The 25,383-nt window shown below is 31.9% G+C and overlaps 1 protein-coding gene across 20 annotated transcripts in view; it reads left to right on the top strand.

Annotated features, from left to right (window-relative positions):
* Positions 1 to 25,383, top strand: part of LOC120343914 (uncharacterized) — a 77,676-nt gene that overhangs the window by 24,946 nt on the left and 27,347 nt on the right. For 19 of the 20 annotated variants that reach the window (XM_039412938.2, XM_039412935.2, XM_078112339.1 and 16 more), the window contains 33 exons: positions 380 to 529; positions 1,774 to 1,926; positions 3,045 to 3,218; positions 3,745 to 3,999; positions 4,910 to 5,062; positions 5,473 to 5,715; positions 5,819 to 5,983; positions 6,191 to 6,403; positions 7,308 to 7,466; positions 7,692 to 7,904; positions 8,517 to 8,675; positions 9,004 to 9,237; positions 10,135 to 10,281; positions 10,580 to 10,795; positions 11,021 to 11,185; positions 11,260 to 11,481; positions 11,724 to 11,870; positions 12,571 to 12,786; positions 13,019 to 13,186; positions 13,274 to 13,495; positions 13,745 to 13,891; positions 15,467 to 15,682; positions 16,063 to 16,230; positions 16,306 to 16,527; positions 16,771 to 16,917; positions 18,679 to 18,894; positions 19,265 to 19,432; positions 19,520 to 19,741; positions 19,991 to 20,137; positions 22,862 to 23,077; positions 23,568 to 23,732; positions 23,818 to 24,039; positions 24,280 to 24,429. In XM_039412938.2, coding sequence (XP_039268872.2) covers positions 380 to 529; positions 1,774 to 1,926; positions 3,045 to 3,218; positions 3,745 to 3,999; positions 4,910 to 5,062; positions 5,473 to 5,715; positions 5,819 to 5,983; positions 6,191 to 6,403; positions 7,308 to 7,466; positions 7,692 to 7,904; positions 8,517 to 8,675; positions 9,004 to 9,237; positions 10,135 to 10,281; positions 10,580 to 10,795; positions 11,021 to 11,185; positions 11,260 to 11,481; positions 11,724 to 11,870; positions 12,571 to 12,786; positions 13,019 to 13,186; positions 13,274 to 13,495; positions 13,745 to 13,891; positions 15,467 to 15,682; positions 16,063 to 16,230; positions 16,306 to 16,527; positions 16,771 to 16,917; positions 18,679 to 18,894; positions 19,265 to 19,432; positions 19,520 to 19,741; positions 19,991 to 20,137; positions 22,862 to 23,077; positions 23,568 to 23,732; positions 23,818 to 24,039; positions 24,280 to 24,429 — 6,180 coding nt within the window. The remainder of the gene's footprint in view (positions 1 to 379; positions 530 to 1,773; positions 1,927 to 3,044; positions 3,219 to 3,744; positions 4,000 to 4,909; positions 5,063 to 5,472; positions 5,716 to 5,818; positions 5,984 to 6,190; positions 6,404 to 7,307; positions 7,467 to 7,691; positions 7,905 to 8,516; positions 8,676 to 9,003; positions 9,238 to 10,134; positions 10,282 to 10,579; positions 10,796 to 11,020; positions 11,186 to 11,259; positions 11,482 to 11,723; positions 11,871 to 12,570; positions 12,787 to 13,018; positions 13,187 to 13,273; positions 13,496 to 13,744; positions 13,892 to 15,466; positions 15,683 to 16,062; positions 16,231 to 16,305; positions 16,528 to 16,770; positions 16,918 to 18,678; positions 18,895 to 19,264; positions 19,433 to 19,519; positions 19,742 to 19,990; positions 20,138 to 22,861; positions 23,078 to 23,567; positions 23,733 to 23,817; positions 24,040 to 24,279; positions 24,430 to 25,383) is intronic. The other variant, XM_078112353.1, reaches the window with a different exon arrangement.

Raw genomic sequence — 25,383 nt, 5'->3', positions numbered from 1 at the left:
TGCTTGAATAGACCATGAAAATACATTTTTAAAAGTAATGATTTATGATAAATGAAACCAACAAAATAAATATTGAAATAAATGGTGAATAAGATTTTGAATATGGAATTTTCTAAATTTTTTCATTAGACGACATACATAAATTTTTTAGATCTTTTCTGTTTGATTTTTTTATTTAATTTTTTTCACGAGTGTATCACAGTAAAATAAAATTTGTAATTTTTGTGACCATTTAATTTACATTTAATATAGCCTTGTTTTTCGCGTGTCTGCATTGTCATTTTTTTCAGTAAGCTCAATAAACAAATTTGTTTCCTATTTTAAACTGGAATTGTTTTATTTAAATGACTGCCTATTTAATTTTGTGATTTGGATTAAGGTCCAATTCCTGCCATAAAATGTTATGAAATATTGATTTCGGGAGTTCCTGGAAATCCAAATAACATGAAAAATGCTGCGCAATGTTTACCTGGACATAAATGTGTTTTGGTAAAATCTCAACTGCGAGTTCCACTTACCGAAACAACTAGTAAGTTCTTTTATTACTCAATAATATTTAACAAAGTTACGTTTTTTTGTAATGTTAAATATTCATCACATAATATTTTACAAATCAAATCTGAAATTAACTTACTCTATTAGTAGCCCATGTGACTTGCATAAAATCTACTATGTGTTCATTATTAATAATTCTACTATGTGTCAAAATAACTAAGCAAGTCCCACTGCTGTAATAATTTATATAACTATATAACTGCCAGTAAAACTGCAACTGAGCTTGATACAGAAACACCTACAGAATATACAGGCCAATCAACGCCTCAAGTCCATCGGGTATTGACATTCAATTTTCAACTGTCATTGATTTTTAATCTGTATTTGAATTTTAAAGTTGTGTTCCAAAATTTACCTTAAAAATTTCTTAAAAGTAAAGTTTTCGGGGCCATGGTGTTTTATTACAGACATGAGCTTCTTAAATTGTTTTAGATTCAGAATATTATCCAATATACTTTCATACTTAGTACACATATGTTACCTGTTACTATAGTTTCAAATTGTCCTCAAATTTTGAAAATATATTTATGACATCATTATACATTTTAGAGGAATCAATATTATGATGTCATATCTCCTTGTCTAAATCAGGCTATTCAGACAGACTGGTCTTGTGTAATACCACATGGTTGTGCAATATTCATAAAAGTAGCAAAATTATAAATGAAATATTGAGCCCCATAGGAATCGGAGGAAATTTTGAAAAATATATTCGATTTTGGCAGTTTCTGCCATCTTCAAGTACCAAACATTTAAAATTTATACATAAGTTTAGAATATGAGTGACTTTTTCCTAACAATAACAATTTAGCCAAGCCAATTATTCATGTGTACTCTGAGTCTAGTATTCTGAGTTTTAAGTTTTAAATGTGGCACAATTTGCCAATATCCAAAAATAACACAGATAGAAATTTGAAAAATATATATTTCGAAGTCAGGAAATCTTTTCTTATTTTATTCTTACTGATTGGAGTATTTGACAGGCAGCATCTACAAATAAACTTCAGGTCAACATTCCATAACCACTGGTTAAACAAAACTTACTATAAAATGTATGCTTCAAAACCAATAACAGATTTTAACCAATTTTGTTTTAATGATTTTGCCATCTTCCTATTCATAGCTATTCATGTGAAGGATATACAATTCATGCTTTTTTAGTTCTGCAAGTAAATATTTCTTGGAATATTTCTCGATAATCATCCCTTTATTTTTTAGTTGAGAGCGTTTATGGATCATGTGTTCCTGAAAGCATATGTTTACAAGATACGTGTCGTGAAATATCTGAAGTATTCCCTATGTTGGGAAGCAATTGCACTTCATACTGTTGTGATGAAGACTTCTGCAATGACTACAAAATGCCAGAGCCAGGCAAGAAATGACTTCAGATAATTTGCATAATGATTAAATCCATTTACACTGCATGTTAGCAGTATTGAAGCGTCACTGTGGTAAACTTTATTGTATTCAAGGTATCAAAATAGGGTCCACTCTTTTACCGTAATAGGGTGCAGCTGTTGAATTCCTCATCCATTGAAGAACCTTATGTGTTGCATGCACATAGCTGTGAAACAATATACTATCGTTTATTTTGTTTATAACGAAATATGTTTCATATTATTTCTACTGGTGTTTGTGCAGACAATGGCTAGTACAATCTTAATAAATATTTCGAAAATGAGCAATGATAACTTGAGAAATTCATACAAATTATTCGGTTTGTACTAGCTCATTCTGAATGAAATTTAATAGAATAGGTAAACTTGACTTACATTTATTAGCATGGTATAATTTTGAAACAATTGATTATAATAGTTAAAATCTTTTTAAACTCTTCTGACTTGAAACAATCTAACCCCCTGTGCTATACTGATTGACGCTGATACTTTCATTGTATGTTAATGAATTTTAAAATATTTTAACTTTTCTACATCAAGTAATTCTGAATTAAATAATATAGTTTTTATATTTATGCATTTTAATTTTACTGACTAACCAGCAACCCAAGATACCTCAAGCATGTTTAACTTTCATTTTATTGTGTACGGTATATATTTTTACCTTTGTCATGTCAATAAAATGTCATTTTTGCATGGTTGATTTGTTCATCTTTTTACTAATGGAATCACCATCAGTAGATAGATATTGCTCTTCTTCATTTAATAAAGAGCATTGCATTCCAACATTCATCCATATGGAGGCTTCTAACAACTTAAACAAGGCAAATCATTGTAAAATATTTGTATAAGCTGTTTTGACAAGTACATTTTTCTTATATTGTTTATATACATCAATAAGATTTTCATATTACTATATGTGAAAGGAAAAGCGATTAAAAACAGGTACATAATATTGTGAAACACAGGATTTTGTAAATTCAATTTATTAGTCAAGAATTAACACAATGCCTCTTGCATGGACATGAATGATGAAGAATACTGTGGTACAAAATATCTAACCAACCTTTTTTAATTCTTTTATCGTTATAGAAGTTACTGCTGCCCCTCAGTTGAAATGTTACAGCATTGTTGAAACGTCTGCCGTTGGAAAAACTTCTCAACTAACTCAGATGAATGTTCAAGAATGTGCAGCTGGATCAACTTGCTTGTATGTCAAAGTCCTAGCATCAATGACCATAGGAGAAACGTCTAGCAAAGTCTCAAGTATTAAATTAGTATTGCTTTATTTTAAGTATAAAATATTATTTCATATACCGTAAACTAGTTGGTGACATGTGATATGCTTTTTATTTTATCTCAACATTGTTCCCTTAACCGATAAAATTTTATTTATATATACAATTGAGAGCAAAAATGGTGTCTGTGGGAATTTAGAAATGAATTATGTAGTCCTCATTCAATCTAAACATACACATATTTCTATTTATTCTGGCCAATTTCTGTAAATAACCCCATACATTTATTTATAAGATATTTACCTATAATTGTGCCCTTTATTTACTACATTTGAAATATTGCATGTTCTATAAAATTGCAATAAATTTCGTATTCGAGACTGCTTTTCGTACCCCTAAATTTTTATGGCCTATTTATTTCAACATTTTTCATTGATAATGTACCTGAGTCAGTTAAATGCAGTGTATTTTGTATATTGCCATATTTCTTATGAGCATGTTTTGTAATATATATAACTATACACATAAGCAGTTAATTGTTTCTTTGACTTCAGGTGTGACAAGTTTTGGAAATTGCTTTCCTAAAGCATTAAAAGAGACTTATGGATGCGAACAAATTTTTTCATCAATGAATAGTTTGAATCCTGGAATAGCAATGTCTGTTATTAGCTGCGGGGTATACTTTTGCGACACTGATCTATGCAATTCTCCCCAAAGTGTTGAGATAATTATTCCAAATATTGACAATGAAGAAACAACGACTGAAAAAGCTGTTGAACAGACAACTGCTCCATCTATAACCTCAACAGGTGCAAAATATTATCATACATTTTCGAATATGATAATAAAATTTCTGGAAAGTGTTTTTGCATTGCATTCTGATAATAGTTGTATGCCAGTGATTTTCAACCTTTTTGGTGGATCGGACCCCTATGAAATATTCCAGAGACTCGAGGTACTGCTGTGAACTAAGCTAATTGTCTTTTATAGCATGAATTGTATAAACTATATATATAAAATATATATAGAAGCAAACATGAAATGGGCACAATAAAAGGAACTTTGAAGTGTAGCAAGTTTAATAATAGTAACAAACGTAATTAGTATTTAATTATATTTAAACAAAATATATTTAGTAATATAAACCGTCGGTTTTGAATGGGACTTGCGGAACCCCTAAATCAGTGGTTCTCAAACTTTCTGTGCCTGTGGACCCCCTATGCTTTTCTGAAGTAACCGCGGACCTCCACAATTTTCGAACCAAAAACACAATAGAAGAATATAGCATAGAGCTATTTGGACAACATTTAAATTAGCTGCCATTCCTCATCCATGTCCACATAAGTAAGTGGAGATGAAGTGGTTAATAAGAAAATTCAAAATGACAACGTTAGCCCATAAGGCAATAACTAAAGGCCCTGATATTCCTTCGTTTGAGACCACAGTTTGATAACCACTGCCCTAGATTCTAGTGGGGGAACCCTAAGGTGGCACGGAACCTTGGTTTAAATTTAAAACCAAGCTGCTTGATGTTAAATTTGATTTTAATATGTAAAAATGCTGTAATCTGAAAAACATTCTTTTGCTACATCTATTTTTAGTGAAATTAGGTCTGAATTTTAATTGTTAATATATTTTAGCAATAGATGAACAAAATAGCTTCTATTAATTACTTTTTCTCTAAATTTTGCCAAAGACATTTTTAATTCTCAATTTTAGGTAGTTCCACAACTGGAATCGATTGTTTTGACATGTTGCAAGTTTCCCTAACTGGAAAACCACCTGTTCACGATGTGAAAAATACAACGTCATGTGATCTTGGGTGGAAATGTGTTTATGCAGAGGCCGAGATGGAATCTGATGGAATTTTTCGTAAGATGAATTCAAATTATAGACTTCATATTTATAGATATGTATACATTGTATGCTTGTAACATTGAAATTTTTTGCAAGCGCTTTATATACAAAATTTGAATTCATATTTGTTTTAATTACCAAAATTTGGTTTATTGTCAAAACTATTTATTTATTTAAAGATAAATCATACCCTTATTTCTATAAACTTTCGAAATTTTTAATATCATGATAGTTGTTATGTTCGACTTTCACTGGATACAAAAACGCACAACCATGCCATATGTTTGATAAACTTTTATATATCTAATTGGGCTTAAATCAAACCTGAGCTTTAATACTGTATATGATTCTATAGGACAAAATATCAATTGTTGAATTATTGTTCATAATTTGAAATTTATTAACAAGGTTTGTTTCATCTACAGTACAAGTAATTTATGGAACATGTGTGCCGAATGCATTGTGTGACAATGATCCTTGCAATCAGATTGCAACGATTTTACCGGACTTGAGCATGGATTACAATTTGAAGAGATGCACTGCCCGGTGTTGTGAACAAAATTTATGCAATGAAAGAATATCAACTGCAATTGTTGAATCAACAACAATACACACAGTTTCAACATTCATGTTACAAACTGTGTCGACACCAATTTTGACAACACCAGGTGTCTATATACTATTATTATACACCTTTTATAATAAATGAAAATCAGTTACCAGTAATACTCAAGCTGCTTTCAAACTCTTTTGTTTTGTTCATGTTTTCAGATACAGATCCTAATACTCTGCAGTGTTACTCCATACAAAAAATTGAATCAAGTTTGAATTATCTTAACGCAGATGTAAACAATGTATTGACTTGTTCATCAGGATCAGTTTGCTATTTTCTTACATCTGAATACTATATATCTGTTGGGAATGTTCGCACCAAAGGTAATTTTTATCAAAAGTTTTAATGCTATTTGTTGCCATTATTTTGCAATGACATTTGTTTCAGATTTCATATAGAAATTATTAGTAAATAAATTCCAGTTGTATATATAACCATAAAAATGTTTTGTCCCTGTTATTCTCAATCCATATGATTTTTGTATTTGATATAAGTAATAAACACTATGATAAAAAAAAATTTTTTTTTAGTAAAAATGACTTCTGCAAATTGTCGAGATTCGTGTCAAGATGATTGCTCAGATTTGAGTAGAGTAATTCAAGGTTCTTCTGGTGTGAATGTTGATGTTCAAAGTTGTACTTCTTATTGTTGTTCTGAAGATCTTTGTAATGCTGATAAAAAAATTGTAACTCAAACAACACAGCAATCTATTACAGATATGAATGCGACACATAGCGCAATTGGTGGGTGTGAAGAAAGTGTAAAATTGAGTGTAAAGTGTTTTGAAAAATAGTAATGCTTCTATTATATTCATCATTTTGCTGCTCATATTGTACAGATCTTTTCCTCGGATGAAATATTGAAGTTGGAAATTTTATTTTATTTTATGCTCATACAATACAATGAGTTTTTACAATGGCACGGCAGTTGGCACATTGTACAAAGTTTTAGGAATATGCTTTCTATTGCATCTTTGATTATCCTGCACTGGTTGGCAGTTTCGAATCATGTGGAGGATAATTATGTGCGAGAGGATGCTTAAACTTATTGCTGCCACATTCACGTAACTGCTGGTTGGCTACGTCTTCCTCAACCATCAAGTCCATGCATCCGAAGCAAATAACTGGCTAGCTATACCCATACCCAACATGGATTGGTAACCGAACAAGAGGGTGAGGTTTGCCATATGATTGAGCCATCGTATCGGCTTTCCTTTTCTCCTAAAAAAAAAATTGTAAAAACCTATCCAATGTATATAGTATATACAGCCTTCATATGTTTTTCAGGATTTATCCTAAATTATTAAAGATTATTTCATTACATTTTATGAGTAGAAAACTGATAACAGGGTAACACAGCCTTTCATACATGAATTGAGTCTTAATGAGTCATCATAGAAATAAGACAGAAAGAGGTTATTGATCCTTCCACATTTCTCACATGGGTTCTCACCCACTTTCAGATTTGTTTCTGAAACGAGAATATAAGTGTGGTGCTACCACTGATATAAAGTTTGACATTCAGGTAGTACATTTAGAGCAGATAGTAGTACATAGTAGCATTTATCAGTGGTGAGTTTTGCCTGTGAAATTTAACATGTGGTGTTACAGTAATGTACATATTTTCAGAAACTTTTTTAAACTTTAGAAAAATCATCAAAAGGACTCATGTGCTACAACACTCTTATAGCAGATTTACCTGCTGGACAAACCATCAATCAACAAGCTAAAGATGATTGTGGAAATAATTCTGTTTGCATGCTTGTGACAGTTGATAGCACAGTTTATACATCGGATTCAGAATCTTGTAATTTCTAATAGTCTTTATTTTATAACTGTTGCATTTTATTTATTTTTTGTTTATTTCTTAGACAAAAGCAAATCTGATTGAAATTGTGGCTTATAGATCCCGAGGAAATAGTTCACATACTACAGATTCAATATTTTTGAAAGATTCCCACTTTTAAATTTAATATTAATTTGTAGTTATTTGTATTTATTTCAAACTTGAAAATATCCCTTTACATCAAAGTTTCAGCAACAATGGTTTTTGGATCCTGCTTTCCTGCATCTTCTCGTTCTTCTACATCTTGTGAACAATTGTTAAGCAACATAGATATTGCATCTACTTACACAAATGGAAATGTAACTTTTGACAAATGTATTTTATCCTTCTGTCATGAAGATTTCTGCAACAATCCTGAAGCATCTCTTGTACCTCATATCCCAGATATTAAGGAACCAGGTTGTTGAAATTTTTGATCTCTGTAATATGTACTGGTAGTTGATGTTGCTTTATTGCTAAATTTTTACCCTTTTTTGCAGTTTTGGTTTCTATACAATAGGCTCAACCTTATATTCGGTTTCAGCATTATTTTACTCATTTTTCTGAAGTCATATCTTTATTGAATATCAAATATTAATACCTGACTGATGGTTGTTTTAAATTTGACCCATTGGTTTGTTATATACCTAATATCTTATCATATTGCACATTAACACATTATCACACATCCCAGTTCAAAATTTGACTTATAGTATAATTCAATTGTTCATGGGGGTTATATTGGTAAAATTTTTATATTTTATTTATGAAACATTTTGTATATGGTTTTAATTGAAATAAAATTTTTTGGGTAACCTTGCATTCCAATTTAAAATTCATATATTGGTATAGTTTATAGGATTTTGGCAATCAACTATATTGTTAAAAAATTTTCTAGCAATGTCGCAACCTCCATTAAAAATAGAATTGAATCAAGATTGAAATATTTTTTGAAACATGTTAAATTTATAGTTAGTTTGTGCTGTTGAGTAGAGCTCATATTCAACCTCCCATATTGTTATTTTTTTTTAGTTGGTCCATCAATTCAGTGTTATGTTATAAATAATGTCGAGTCTAAGTTTGATATGTTGAATCAAGATACAAAATCAATAACTATGTGCCCTGCTGGGTCTAGCTGTCATCTAATTAAAGCTGATGTTCATATGAGGACGAATTTATTTTCTACAAATGGTAATGCTTACATCTTATGAGTAATGGTATATGATAGGTATGTTTATATTAATTTGTGGCTAAGTTCAGTGTTTTGTGAATTTATTATTACATTGAACTTTATTTTATATGAATTTATTATTAATTCATTTGAAATGATAAAAATGAGTTCAAGAGCAGCTTGGTTGTAAATTATTTCTAGGGCCACAGCTGATTTACCACAAGAAAAGCACTATAAATTTATGTGGATACATTCATTTTGGCCTACTTTGTTTTGTACAACTTAGAAAATGTCCTGAACAGTCATTATTTTGTGATTAATTCTTGGTTGTTCATATGTTTTTTTAAGTGACAATTACAAATGGGAGATGCATTGCATCAGCATTCTGTGAATATAGCGATTGCAAACAGTTCAGGGATTTTCTTCCCAGTGAAATTTCTGAAGTAAGTTATGACATCATTGATTGCAAATCAAGCTGTTGCTCTGAAGATCTGTGTAATGATATTGATGAAATTCCGGTTCTTACAACAATGACATCACAAGAAACTACTGTGGTTACAAAACCACCTGGAATTACAAAGGGTGATTTTTATAAAAGAAAATATTATTTCATGTTTTTTCCACTCACATCAATATTTAACGAGCCCTAAAATGAAATGATAAAAAATATTGTCAGGGTTGCAGGCAATAACAGGCATGCTTAGAGCTAGATATAGATTTTCTCTGCAACCATGGATGTAAGTAGATACAAGGCATAAGAATAGATCCAAAACTTGGTAATTTAAGTCACTAGAAACAATGTCATAGAAACATCCAGACAGGAGGAATTTCCACAAAATAATTTTTTTTGAAAATCTTCAGCATATAAATTTTATTGGATATCACAAACCTTTGCTTTCACGAGAATTACTTTCAGACAAACAAAAGAGCTCAAATCTAATCATTCTAGAGAAATAGCTTAGTAAAGCGAGAATTCCCCGAATTGATTGGTTTCTGATATTTTAATAGTGATAAAATTAGTATTGACATAAAGACTGATGAATTCAGTTTTTCAAAGTTTGGTAGCATTCGAAACTATTTCCAATGAAACCCATAACTAAATTTAATGCATTATATATCCAAATTGCAGGTTTAAATTAAGACAGGATTATAGATACCATTAGTTTATATAACTAAATAGGTATGAAAAAATAACAGTAAAAATAGGCCAGGCATAGCATCTTTTTTTTTATTCTACGATAATAATTGAATCACTGAAAAATTTTAACAAGATAGAATTCAATAACAAGTTTTCTGTTTAAAGTTATTGAAATGAACTCTCAAATTTTATAAGTAGGTAGTTGTGTTACTATTCAAACCTTTTTGTTCATCTTTTGTAATTGTAATCAATGTAATATGACTGTGTAACTGAATGAATTAAAATGAAGTTCTTCATCGTTATAATTGACTTATTGTATTTTCCAATGGATTTCAATGAAGGTTTATTGTGTTACACCACATTAATTACTGATACTTCTGGATACAAAGCAATCAACCAACAAACTGAGACAGATTGTGGTGAAGATGCAGTATGTGTGTTGTTGCAGGTGGAGAGTTCTGTGCTGTCTGACTATGGAACATCCAAAGGTATTTTAGTGCTTTGAAGTTGTGCATTTAAATATAAAAAAGGCATAATATGTTTTATTTATTTACACTTGCCAATAAATATCAGAAGCATAATTAACAACTACAGCAAACATAATTTGGTTAAAACAGCAAACATTTATGTGTTTCTGAATATCAGAATACGGAAAATATTTTTTTATTTTTGTATCAGTAAATGTATATCACTATTCGAACAAATAGATTGAGATCTAATGTTAATCACTCTCAATATTTGATTGGAATATACGATTTGAATTTGGGCTTTTCTACTCAAATTCAGTTACGACAACATACGGATCATGTTTTTCGATTTCTGCACGAGATTATACTGGATGTGAGTTGATGTTAAATGATGTACAAAAAGAGTCTGCAATGTCAGCATCGATAAAAGAAGTAACGATTGAAAATTGTCGTTTGTCATTTTGTGAGACAAACCTATGTAATGATCATAATGGACCTCCTTTGCCTACTCATGTTCCCTCAGTTGTTATCACAGGTACACTTTATTTTATTGATGTATTTGAACGTAATGATTGATTGTGACATTGAGAGTTTAAGACATTTTCTGAGCTTCTCATTTTGATATCAGTCTAAGTTTGCTATAGAAGATCTGACCAAATAATTGAATTTTTTGTTCGATTCTCAGTTCTTATTCCTGGCCGCTCATGCTCTTGACTGAATTTGTTTTTATGTTTTTGTTATTTTTTATTTTTTTTCATAGATGCAGGAGAGCCAATTGAATGTTATGTTATTCAAAATATTGAGTCTCCAGTGAGTGTAGTTAACAGTAAATCCCAAACAATAAGGCAATGTCCTGCTGGATCCAGCTGTCAATTAGTTGAGGCCGACATGTCATTCTCTGGATTTGGTGGATTTGGATCTAGTAGTAAGCTTCCATTTATGTGATGATTTATAGAAAACTTTATTCTTCTACTGAAAATTCTTAATGTCTTGTTCTAGTGAAAATTGTGACAGGAAATTGCATTCTGACAGCAATGTGTAAATTCAGTAACTGTGAACAAATGAAAAACTTGTTGCCAAGTAATGTTGCAGGAGTTAGTTTTACACTGAATAGTTGTAAAACGTCATGTTGTGACAGTAATCTGTGCAATGATGTTGATGTGGAAGAAAACACTACATATAAACCTGGAGAGTATACAACACAGTCTGTTCTCACTTCAGGTTTGTTCAGTCAGTTTTGACTATTCCAGGAGTCCAAAAATTCTATCATTCATTTTGCAACAATAAAGTCATTTTGTTCCTTAGTTTGGTGTTTAATTATATTGGATCAAGTGGAAAGAAGATTATATAGTTTGAGATGAAACAGTTTTAAAATTTATCAATAACAAATGCGTCATATGTAAAATTGAACAGAGGATTTTTTGTTTGAAATTGATTTCTGTTTTGCATGAATTATTATTAAGGATTGTCATGTTACACCACACTGATTACTGAAACTTCTGGATACAAAGCAATCAACCAACAAACTGAAACAGATTGTGGTGAAGATGCAGTATGTGTGTTGTTGCAGGTGGAGAGTTCTGTGCTGTCTAACTATGGGACATCTAAAGGTATTTTAGTGGATTATGTCTGTGCATTTATTCAAGGCATAGAAGATTATTTCTGAATACTAGGTCAATAAGTGCTAGAGACATGAATAACGACCGCTGTAAATATAGATTGTTCAAGAAATCAAGTTTTATGGTATTAATATACATACAGCAAAAATGTTCTACTTTGCTCAATCTAATAAAGGATAATCTTAAAATTAATAAAGGGATTTCAAAATGCTCAAGTTTAATCATTTTTTATCGTATTTATTTTAATAAGTATGCTAAGTATAAAGAATTTAATTGTCAAATTAAACTTCATCACAATATTATTTTGCATATAGATTAAAAAACATATGTGTAGCCTTTATCTGTTCCATGGTTTTCCTCATCTTATCCAATTTTTAGTTCTTTAATGTCTTCTTTAGATTTAGCATTTTCAAGTTGAAAAAGTTGTCTTTGTCCTACTATTGGAAATATGGCAAAATGCTCTGTATTGCCTTCTGTGCAATCTACATTGGCTAAATGTAAATGTCAGATTTACTTACAAAAAAATGAACACCAGAGGAAATGGATGAGCAATCAGAATATCAACATATAGAAAATTGTTTTCTATCAGTAATTAATCATAGTATCAAAAAATAGATTGGCATTTGTAGTCAATTACCTATGATATTCAGTTAAAAAATAATATTCTAATTTGTACTGTACTTAAATTCAGTTGGGACAACATACGGATCATGTTTTCCTATTTCTGCTCGAGATTATACTGGATGTGAGTTGATGTTGAATGATGTACAAAAACAGTCTGGAATATCAACATCGATAGAAAATGTAACAATTGAAAGTTGTCGTTTGTCATTTTGTGAGACAAACTTATGTAATGATCATACTGGACCTCCTTTGCCTACTCATGTTCCATCAGTTGTTATCACAGGTACACTTCATTTTACTTATGTATTTAAGCGTAATGATTGATTGTGACATTGAAAGTTTAAGACATTGTTTCTCAGCTTCACATTTGGATATCAGTCCAAGTTTGCTTTAGAAAAGCTGACCAAATAATTGACCTTGAATTTTTTGTTTGATTTCCAGTCCTTATTCCTGGTTGCTCATGCTCTTGACTGAATTTGTTTCTATGTTTTTGTTAGTTTTATTTTTTTCCATAGATGCAGGAGACCCAATTGAATGTTATGTTATTCAAAATATTGAGTCTCCAATAAGTCAGGTCAACAGTAAATCACAAACAATAAGGCAATGCCCTGCTGGATCAAGCTGTCAATTAGTTGAGGCCAACATGTCATTCTCTTCAGGATTCGGTGGATTTGGATCTAGTAGTAAGATTTCATTTATGTGACCTTTTATATCATTTTATAGAAAACTTTATTCTTCTCAACATGAAAATCCCTTATATATTGTTTTAGTGAAAGTTGTGACAGGAAATTGCATTCTGACAGCAATGTGTAAATTCAGTAACTGTGAGCAAATGAAAAACTTGTTGCCAAGTAATGTTGCAGGGGTTAGTTTTACACTAAATAGTTGCAAAACTTCATGTTGTGACAGTAATCTGTGCAATGATGTTGATGTGGAAGGAAACACTACATATAAACCTGAAGAGCCTACAACACAGCCTGTTCCTAATACAGGTTTGTTCAGTCACTTCTGACTATTCTAGGAGTCTGACAATTCTATCATTCATTTGGCATGGATAAAATCATATTGTTCATTAGTTTGGATATATGGTAAGTTGATTTAGATGAAGTTGAATGAAGATTATAGAGTTGGAAGTGAGAGAGTTTTTAAATTGATGTAAAACAAATGCAACATATATAATATTGAACAAAGGGATTTTAGGTTTTAAAACTTATTTATATTTTCCTTTAATTACAACGAAGGATTGTCATGTTACACCACACTAATTTCTGAAACTTCTGGATACAAAGCAATCGATCAACAAACTGAAATGGATTGTGGTGAAGATGCAGTATGTGTGTTGTTGCAGGTGGAAACATCTGTGTTGTCTGACTATGGAACATCCAAAGGTATTTCAGCGGATTGAATTTGTGCATTCAGTAAAGGCATTTAATATTTACTTCTGAATATTTGACCAATATTTACAGAATCATGGATAACCCTCACTGTGAAAGTTATTTGATAAAGAATCAAGTTTCAAGTATTATTATACATACAGTGCATACTTTTTTCGGTACTCCCGAAGTATGTGAACCAAGATGGCGTACACCGGAACGTAATACCAGGCTAGGGTTGGGACATAATTACCATTACAAATACTACGAGAGTCACTTGGCTAGTCCCCGAACTCGTAATAGAACTAAAATAGGGAACATTGGAATAAAATTATGGCCTAACCCTAACCTGGACACATACTACGTTCCGGTGTCCGCCATCTTGGCTCACATACTTCAGGAGTACCCTTTTTTCATTGATCAACGTTAAAATACGATAAACTTGAATTGTATATGAAGAATTTTAAAAAGTGCAAGTGGAAGCATTTTGCATCTAAAGTATTTAAATTATCGAAGTAAATTTTATCACAATATTGGTTTATATATTGATTGAAGAACCCTTGTATTAGGCTTTATTTATTCTATGTTTTGGTCTTCTCAACCAATTTTTGGTTCTATATTGTCTCTTTTTAGTTTAGTGTATGTTAAAGTCAGATCAAATTGTTCTAACCTTGCAACAGTACAGTGAGGAATTCCTCAGGGCTTAATAATGTTCATACTATTTGTCAATGATCTTCCTCATGCCACTCAATTGCTTACCTAACTCTTTGCTGATGAGACTGGTTTATTCAGGAGTTCAGCCTTTCAAGTGATTTGGTATTGCTCATCAACTCTAAAATGAGTAACATTGCAGCTTGTATGACCAGCACCAGTTCTACTTGATAGCGTTAACTCATTCTAATACCTAGGAATCCAAATTGATAATTCAATAAAATAGACTACACATATTAACTGCATTGCTTAAAAGCTGGCCAGGGCAACAGGGATATTATTTAAACTCAGAAACTTTCTTACCTTCCCAGCTTTTCAATTGGTCTATTTTCTCTCTTACAGTCATATCTGCAGTATGGTATCATAACATGGGGTAGCGTAGAAACAACAAGAAGTTTTACAAATCGAAGCAGTTTGAATCATATGTGACATGCCACTTTGGTCTAGACTTGATCCTTCACACCAGAAATGTGGAATAATTAAACTTGGTTATATTCATAACTTTGATATGTTGAAATATAGGAACCAGTGCTTTGATTACAAACTTCCATGGTATTTGCTGACTTTTTTTACGAAGCATATTATTAGCCATTCATACTCCCTAGATCAGCTTTGTCAGGTTCATTTCTTACCCCAAGATACTCATCCAGCCGAACACAGAAAATCCATCAAATACATGGGTGTAAAGTTGTGGAATTTTTTACCTAACAACACTAAATGCCTAGCCTTTTGGTTCTCAAAGTGGGCGTCGCAAAATATCAGCATATATGAAAATTATTGTCTTTCATTAGGACCAATAGATTAACACTGGTTGTCAGTTAAATATATTATTTTGTTGAAAAATATTGTTTAAATTTTCACTATTCTCCTTAAATTCAGTTACAGTTACATACGGATCATGTTTTCCGGTTTCTGCTCGAGATTATACCGGATGTGAAATGATGTTAAATGATGTACAAAAGCAGTCTGGAATGTCAGCATCGATAGAAGAAGTAACGATTGAAAGTTGTCGTTTGTCATTTTGTGAGACAAACTTATGTAATGTTCATACTGGACCTCCTTTGCCAACTCATGTTCCCTCAATTGTTATCACAGGTGCACTTCATTTTACAGACTTATTTTGGTCTGATGATTGATTGTGATTTGGAAAGTCATAAATAGGAAAATTAATAAAAAGGTTCAGTCATATTGTAAGCTTCTCATTTGGATAACAGTCCTAGTCAACAATATAAAAGTGGTCTGTTTCAATTACTTGGACGTGGATGCAGAAGAACCATAAAAAACCAACAGTTACATAAAATACGCTTAACAGAGAGGATAGCAGCACATAATTATCTTTGACATAATTCATCTATTTAATTTTCAATTATTGCATTTGCATAGTGTTTTTATATTTTTGTTTTGATGTGCCTGTCATTTTTTGTCGGATTTCCATTTTTTCAATTTTTTTATGGTAAATTATTTTCTCATCAAAGATTCAGCAGAGCCGATTGAATGTTATGTTATTCAAAATATTGAGTCTCCAATGAGTGTAGTCAACAGTAAATCACAAACAATAAGGCAATGTCCTGCTGGATCCAGCTGTCAATTAGTTGAGGCAGGCATGTCATTCTCTTCGGGATTCGGTGGATTTGGATCTAGTAGTAAGATTTCATTTATGTGACCTTTTATATCATTTTATAGAAAATTTAATGAAAATTCCCAATATATTGTTTTAGTGAAAGTTGTGACAGGAAATTGCATTCTGACAGCAATGTGTAAATTCAGTAACTGTGAGCAAATGAAAAACTTGTTGCCAAGTAATGTTGCAGGGGTTAGTTTTACACTAAATAGTTGCAAAACTTCATGTTGTGACAGTAATCTGTGCAATGATGTTGATGTGGAAGGAAACACTACATATAAACCTGAAGAGCCTACAACACAGCCTGTTCCTAATACAGGTTTGTTCAGTCACTTCTGACTATTCTAGGAGTCTGAAAATTCCATCATTCATTTGACATGGATAAAATCAAATTGTTCATTAGTTTAGATATATGGTAAGTTAATTTTGATCAAGTTGAATGAAGATTCTATAGTTGGAAGTGAGAGAGTTTTTAAACTGATGTAAAACAAATGCAACATATATAATATTGAACAATTTAGGTTTTAAAACTTATTTATATTTTCCTTTTATTTCAACGAAGGATTGTCATGTTACACCACACTAATTACTGAAACTTCTGGATACAAAGCAATCGATCAACAAACTGAAATAGATTGTGGTGAAGATGCAGTATGTGTGTTGTTGCAGGTGGAAACATCTGTGTTGTCTGACTATGGAACATCCAAAGGTATTTTAGTGGATTGAATTTGTGCGTTCAATAAAGGCGTTTGATATTTACTTCTGAATATTTGACCAATATTTACAGAATCCTGGATAACCATCACTGGAAAAATAATTTGATAAAGAATCAAGTTTTAAGTATTATAATACATACAGTGCATACTTCTTTCATTGATCAACGTTAAAATACAATAAACTTGAATTGTATATGAAGAATTTTAAAAAGTGCAAGTGGAAGCATTTTGCATCTAAAGTATTTAAATTATTATAGTAAATTTTCTCACAATATTGGTTTATATATTGAATTAAAAGCCCCTGTATTAGGCTTTAGTTATTCCATGTTTTGGTCTTCTCAACCAATTTTTGGTTTTATATTGTCTCTTTCTAGTTTAGTATTCAAGTAGAAAAAGGTGTTTTTGGTCTACTATTGAAAATAGGGCTTCATGGTTGTGTTGTCTCGTTTGCAATTTCCATTCAGTTCAGTTCTAAAATCAGTTCTACCATGACAATAATATTTGAAAAGCTATTGCATACTAGACTGACTCAGTTTATTGAATGACCTATCGATATAAATAAATCCTAATTTGGATTACAAAAAAAGCACTAACCAATTATGCAGTATTTGATATGATAACTTATTTTTATGAAAAGTGAGATGGAAGACAATACACTAGTGCTGTAATTTTATACTCTTAAAAAGGCAATCGACACTGTTGACCAAAGCTGTACTAAGCAGAAAAATGAGCCATTATGCTATTCCCGGTCACACTTTTAACATTTTTCCAGAATTATCTGAAGTCACGTCAGCAATATGTTAAAGTCAGATCAAATTGTTCTAACCTTGCAACAGTACAGTGAGGAATCCCTCAGAGATTAATATTACTTATACTATTTGTCAATGATCTCATGCCACTCAATTGCTTGCCTAACTCTTTGCTGATGAGACTGGTTTATTCAGGAGTTCAGATTCTTCAAGTGATTTGGTATTTCTCATAAACTCTAAAATGAGTAACATTGCAGCTTGTATGATCAGCACCAGTTCTACTTGGGAGCGTTAACTCATTCAAACCCCTAGGAATCCAAATTGATGATCCAATAAAATAGACTACACATATTAACTGCATTGCTTGAAAGTTGGCCAGGGCAACGGATATTATATGAACTCAAAAAATTTTTTACCTTCCCAGCTTTTCTATTGTTCTATTTTCTTTCTTACAGTCATATCTGCAGTATTGTATCATTACTTGGGGTAGCGTAGCAACAACTCTCATTCGAACGCTAGAAGTTTTACAAATCGAAGCAGTTTGAGTCATATGGGACATGCCACCTTGGTCTAGACTTGATCCTTCACACTAGAAATGTGAAATAATTAAACTTGGTTATATTCATAACTTCGATATGTTGAAATATATGCACCAGTGCTTTGATAACAAACTTCCATGCTATTTGCTGACTTTTTTAACGAAGCATATTATAGCCATTCATACTCCACTAGATCAGCTTCATCAGGTTCATTTCTTATCCCAAGATACTCATCCAGCCGAACACAGAAAATCCATCAAATACATGGGTGTGAAGTTGTGGAATGCTTTACCTAACAACACTAAATGCCTAGCCTCTTGGTTCTCAAAGTGGACGTCGCAAAATATCAGCATATATGAAAATTATTGCATTTATTAGGACCAATAGATTGACACTGTTCGTCAGTTAAATATATTATTCTGTCAAAAAATAATGTTTAAATTTTCACTATTCTCCTTAAATTCAGTTACAGTTACATATGGATCATGTTTTCCGGTTTCTGCTCAAGATTATACCGGATGTGAAATGATGTTAAATGATGTACAAAAGCAGTCTGGAATGTCGGCATCGATAGAAGAAGTAACGATTGAAAGTTGTCGTTTGTCATTTTGTGAGACAAACTTATGCAATGATCATACTGGACCTCCTTTGCCAACTCATGTTCCCTCAGTTGTTATCACAGGTGCACTACTGACTTGTTTTGATCTGATAATTGATTGTGATTTGGAAAGTCATAAATAGGAAAATTAATAAAAAGGTTCAGTCATATTGTAAGGTTCTCATTTGGATAACAGTCCTAGTCAACAATATAAAAGTGGTCTGTTTCAAATACTTGGATGTGAATGCAGAAGAACCATAAAAACCAACAGTTACGTAAAATATCCTTAACAGAGAGGATAGCAGCACATAATTTTCTTTGACATATTTCATCTACCTTATTTAATTTGCAATTATTGCATTGTGTTTTTTATAATTTTGTTTTGATGTGCCTGTCATTTTTTGTCGGATTTCCATTTTTTATTTTTTTATGGTGAATTATTTTCTCATCAAAGATTCAGGAGAGCCGGTTAAATGTTATGTTATTCAAAATATTGAGTCTCCAATGAGTGTAGTCAACAGTAAATCACAAACAATAAGGCAATGTCCTGCTGGATCCAGCTGTCAATTAGTTGAGGCCAACATGTCATTCTCTTCGGGATTCGGTGGATTTGGATCTAGTAGTAAGATTTCATTTATGTGACCTTTTATATCATTTTATAGAAAACTTTATTCTTCTTAATATGAAAATTCCTAATATATTGTTTCAGTAAAAGTTGTGACAGGAAATTGCATTCTGACAGCAATGTGTAAATTCAGTAACTGTGAACAAATGAAAAACTTGTTGCCAAGTAATGTTGCAGGAGTTAGTTTTACACTGAATAGTTGCAAAACTTCATGTTGTGACAGTAATCTGTGCAATGATGTTGATATGGAAGGAAGCACTACATATAAACCTGAAGAGCCTACAACACAACCTGTTCCTAATGCAGGTTTGTTCAGTCACTTCTGACTATTCTAGGAGTCTGAAAATTCTATCATTCATTTGGCATGGATAAAATCATATTGTTCATTAGTTTGGATATATGGTAAGTTAATTTAGATCAAGTTGAATGAAGATTCTAGAGTTGGAAGGGAGAGAGTTTTAAAACTAATGTAAAACAAATGCAACATATATAAAATTGAACAAAGGGATTTTAGGTTTTAAAACTTATTTTTATTCTCCTTTAATTTTAACGAAGGATTGTCATGTTACACCACACTAATTACTGAAACTTCTGGATACAAAGCAATCAATCAACAAACTGAAATGGATTGTGGTGAAGATGCAGTATGTGTGTTGTTGCAGGTGGAAACATCTGTGTTGTCTGACTATGGAACATCCAAAGGTATTTTAGTGGACTGAATTTGTGTATTCAATAAGGGCATTTAATATTCACTTCTGAATACTTGACCAATATTAGCAGAATCATGAATTACCACCACTGTGAAAATAATTTGATAAAGAATCAAGTTTTAAGTATTATTATACATACAGTATATACTTGTTTCATTGGTCAATGTTAAAATACGTTAAACTTCAATTGTATATGGAGAATTTTGAAAAGTGCACTTGGAAGCATTTTGCATCTAAAGTTTTTAAATTATCAAAGTAAATTTTGTCACAATATTGGTTTGCATATTGATTGAAGAACATGTGTATTAGGCTTTATTTATTCCATGTAGTTGTCTTCTCATCCAATTTTTGTTTCTATATTGTCTCTTTCTAGTTTAATATTCCAAGTTAAAAAAGCTATTTTTGTGCTACTATTGCAAATAGGGCTTCATGGTTGTATTGTTTCGTTTGCAATCTCCATTCAGTTTAGTTCCTAAATCAGTTCTACCATGGCTATAATATTTGAATAGCTATTGCATATTAGCTTGACTCAGTTCATTGATTGCCATATTGTTATAAATAAATCCTAATTTGGATTTCAAAAAAGGCACTCATCACGCAGTACTTGATGAAATAACTTATTTTTATGACAAGAAGACAATACATTAGTGCTGTATTTTTTTTACCCTTAAAAAGGCAATTGACACTGCTGACCAAAGCATACTAAGCAAAAGGATGAGCCATTATGCTATTCCCAGTCACGCGTTAACAGTTTTCCAGAATTATCTGAAGTCACGTCAGCAATATGTTAAAGTCAGATCAAATTATTCTAACCTTGCAACAGTACAGTGAGGAATCCCTCAGGGCTTAATAATGTTTGTACTATTTTTCAATGATCTTCCTCGTGTCTCTCAAATGTTTGTCTAACTCTTTGCTGATGAGATGGTTTGTTCAGCTGTTCAGCTTCTTCAAGTGATTTGGTATTGCTTATCATCTCTAAAATGAGTAACATTGCAGCTTGGATGACCGGCACCAGTTCTACTTGAGAGCGTTAACTCATTCAAATACCTAGGAATCCAAATTGATGATCCAATAAAATAGACTACACATATTAACTACGGTACAAGGCTTGAAAGCAGGCCAGTGCAACAAGAATATTATGCAAACTCCAAAAATTTTTTACCTTTCCACTTTCCAGTTTTTCGATTTGTCGATTTTCTCTCACAGTCATATCTGCAGTATGGTATCACAACATGGGGTAGGGTAGCAACATCTTTCATTCAAACGTTAAAAGTTTTACAAAACAATGCAGTTTGAATCATATGTGACATGCCACTTCGGTCTAGACTTGATTCTTCGCACCAGAGATGTGGCATAAATAAACTTGGTTATATTCTGATATTGGAGATATTGAAATATATGCACCAGCAAAGTTCCCTCTAAGCTGGCCGAGAATCCCCGCACAGTACTTTCGTTCTGCCACGCACTGGAGTTTATAAATAAATTCTATATTCGTTAAAAATGTTGTGTTCTTTTCTATTTTTCCACGCAGACCTTTTTTTGGAGCTTTTATAGCCTTCTATTCCGCGCAACTAAGCAAGCTCTTAGAGGGAACGTTGTGCACCAGTACATTGATAACAAACTCCCATGGTATTTGCTGACTTTTTTACAGAGCAGATTATTATCTATTCATACTCCACTAGATCAGCTATGTCAGTTTCATTTCTTATCCCAAGATACTCATCCAGCCGAACACAGAAAATCCATCAAATACATGGGTGTAAGGTTGTGGAATGCTTTACCTAGCAACATTAAATGCCTAGCCCCGTGGTTCTCAAAGTGGGCGTCGCGTTTTTCAATTTTGCTAGGGCATCGCAAAACTTTTTTCTTTTGCGGAATTGTACCTGTTTTGCGGTGCATAGAAAAAGTCTAAATATAAAATTGACTGGAAAAATGTACAAGCGTAAAAATGATACTGAACAAAAAAAGTCTAAAAAGAAAAGTCGCTATTATGATGAAATCTACTAGTTCTTTGGATTGTTCAAGTTTCAGGTAAAAAAGCTCAGGGGTTTTTGTTGCAACTGGAGATGCAATGTTACTAAATGCTGTTTACGCTTATCAGGTTACATGCTTTCACTGGCCAAAATATTGCTGCAAACAACACATTGCGGCTTTTCTTCATCATTTTGTTGAATGGAATCAATATAAAAATAAATTTAGCCTATACCTGTTTCAAAAAGAGACCTGAAAGAAATATATCAGTAACTACCTCGCTTTCAATAGTTATCAATCGCAGTTCTATTTTCATAGCCTCGTTTGTAGACTACCGGTAATGTCGAATAAGTCAGGCGAGATAGGGTGTAAGGAGTCGAATTTCAGAATATTAGCCTGACTAATAGTTTTTGCTGAAATCAAGTGTCTAGTGCTGATCACACCAATGATATTATTAGTTTATTTATTTGATGCATGAATTTCTGCACACTTATTCATTATTTGTGATGAAAAATAAACGATTGACTGACTGACTTGACTAAATAATAATATCAGTTTTACTTTGAAAAACTGAACACCAAAGTTTCAGTGTGATGATAAAAATTGGATAGGCATTCAAAATATCAGCATATATTAAAATTATTGTCTTTCATTACAGACCAATAGATTGACACCGGTTGTCAGTTAGTTATAATATTCTGTTAAAGAATAATGTTTAAATTTTCACCATTCTACTTAAATTCAGTTACAATTACATACGGATCATGTTTTCCGATTTCTGCACGAGATTATACTGGATGTGAGTTGATGTTAAATGATGTACAAAAACAATCTGGAATGTCAGCATCAATAGAAGAAGTAACAATTGAAAGTTGTCGTTTGTCATTTTGTGAGACAAACTTATGTAATGATCATACTGGAACTCCTTTGCCTACTCATGTTCCTTCAGTTGTTATCACAGGTACACTTTATTTTACTGACTTATGTTGGTCTGATGATTGATCATGATTTGGGAAGTTATGAAAAAAAATCGGACCTCATGACGTATGTGCACCAAGATGGCGCACAACCTGAACTCAGGTTGTGTACCAGGTTAGGGTTAAGGTTGTGTGACATCGTGGTTCGCATACTTCAGGAGTACCAAAAAATCAATAAAAAGGCTCAATCATATTGCAAGCTTCTCATTTAGGTAACAGTCCTAGTAAACAATATGAAATTGGTCTGTTACAATTACTTGGATTTGGAAGATGCCATATAAAACCAACAGTTACATAAAATACCCTCAACAGAGAAAATAGCAGCACATAATTATCTTTGGCGTCATTCATCTATTTAATTTACAATTGTTACATAGTGTTTTTATAATTTCGCTTTGATATGTCTTTTTTGTTGGATTGCCAGTTTTTGAAATTTCTTATCATTTTTTTTGAAAAATATCTTTCTCATCAAAGATTCAGGAGAGCCAATCGAATGTTATGTTATTCAAAATGTTGACTCTCCATTGAGTGTAGTCAATAGTAAATCACAAACAATAAGACAATGCCCTGCTGGATCTAGCTGTCAACTAGTTGAGGCCGACATGTCATTTTCCAGATTTGGTGGATTTGGATCTAGTAGTAAGCTTTCAGTTATGTGATGATTTATATCATTTTATAAATAATAAACTTTTTTGTAAACTTGAAACTTTCTATATAATTTTAGTGAAAGTTGTGACAGGAAATTGCATTCTGACAGCAATGTGTGAATTCAGTAACTGTGAACAAATGAAAAACTTGTTGCCAAGTAATGTTGCAGGAGTTAGTTTTACACTGAATAGTTGTAAAACTTCATGTTGTGACAGTAATCTGTGCAATGGTGTTGATGTGGAGGAAGACACTACATATAAACCTGGAGAGTATACAACACAGTCTGTTATTACTACAGGTTTGTTCAATCACTTCTGACTATTCTAGGAATCAAAACACTTACTCAAGTCTTCATGTTGGAAGGTTAAATTTTATTGTTTACCTGTTTGAATTTAAATCATATAAGATCAAATTGAATAGAGTCACATGAGGTGAGAGTGGCTGAGTTTTCAAGTTGTGTATTATATACTGATGAGTGATGACACATAATCTTAGTTTTTATTTCTGATTAATATTTTTTCTACGGATTTCAATGAAGGTTTATCATGTTACACCACACTAATTACTGAAATTTCGGAATACAAGCTTATCAACGAACAAACTGAAACAGATTGTGGTAAAGATGCAGTATGTGTGTTGTTGCAGGTGGAGAGTTCTGTGCTGTCTGACTATGACTATGGATCTGAAGGTACTATATTTCTCTGTGCACCCGTGTTTTAGTACAATTTTTCAAACTTCATGCATAATACCCATATTAAAATTCCGTCCTCTCTTGCCTTGTAGGTGTTTTTCCGGGCGTTTCAGGCATTCTGTATGCTTGCCTTTTGTTAACTATTATATCTGGTAATATTTTTTATGCATTTGCCTGTGAAACATCTGCCAATCATGATGTGATGTTATTTGACATTAAAGTATCTTGTAAAGTTATTTGTCCCTCCCCTTTAAAAATTGACAAGGCCGGATTTTTCAGACGTTGCACTTCAAAGAGAAGCCATAGGTCACTCATATGGTGATTTATTATGGTCAAGTTTTGCCGATTGGCAAAACGAGAGAAACAGACCAGACTTGACAGCAGTTAACAGATGTACAGCGTGTTTTTACCACTTTTATTTCCCCATTTTTTCTGCGCCTTTTTCAACATTTATATGTTGTTAAACTGGGTATGCTTCTACCGAATCAAACATGATCTGATTCTAACAGACTTTGCCACATAAAATTAAGTACTTAGGCTTAATAAATGTGACAATTATTTGCCAGTTGAAGCATAAAATGAGAATTAATATATATAAAAAAAAATTTCTAGACCAATGTATAATACACATCCTCATATCCGTGAGACTAAATTTGACCATGAAAGTGCGTATTATACAGAGATAAATACGGTATTTTGATTGAATTAATTTAAAATTATGATGTGTTTACTTCTCAACCAATAATGAATAGGTATTAGAAATCAGATCAACAACTGCAATTAGAAGTATAAAACTAAAGTATATATATCAAAGATTACATACTTAAGTTAATGCATTATCAGTATGATAGTAATTTATATATTAATAAATGTCAATTATCGTATATTCTCGCATATAAACTTCAAAAAAGAGTTGCCAAACTAAAGGGAAGGCTTATATGCACATAACTC

The sequence above is a fragment of the Styela clava genome, chromosome 5 (genome assembly GCF_964204865.1).
Source record: "Styela clava chromosome 5, kaStyClav1.hap1.2, whole genome shotgun sequence".
NCBI classification, from domain to species: domain Eukaryota; kingdom Metazoa; phylum Chordata; class Ascidiacea; order Stolidobranchia; family Styelidae; genus Styela; species Styela clava.
Note: the sequence above shows the minus strand (reverse complement) of the source record. Positions and strands in the feature narration are given on the sequence as shown.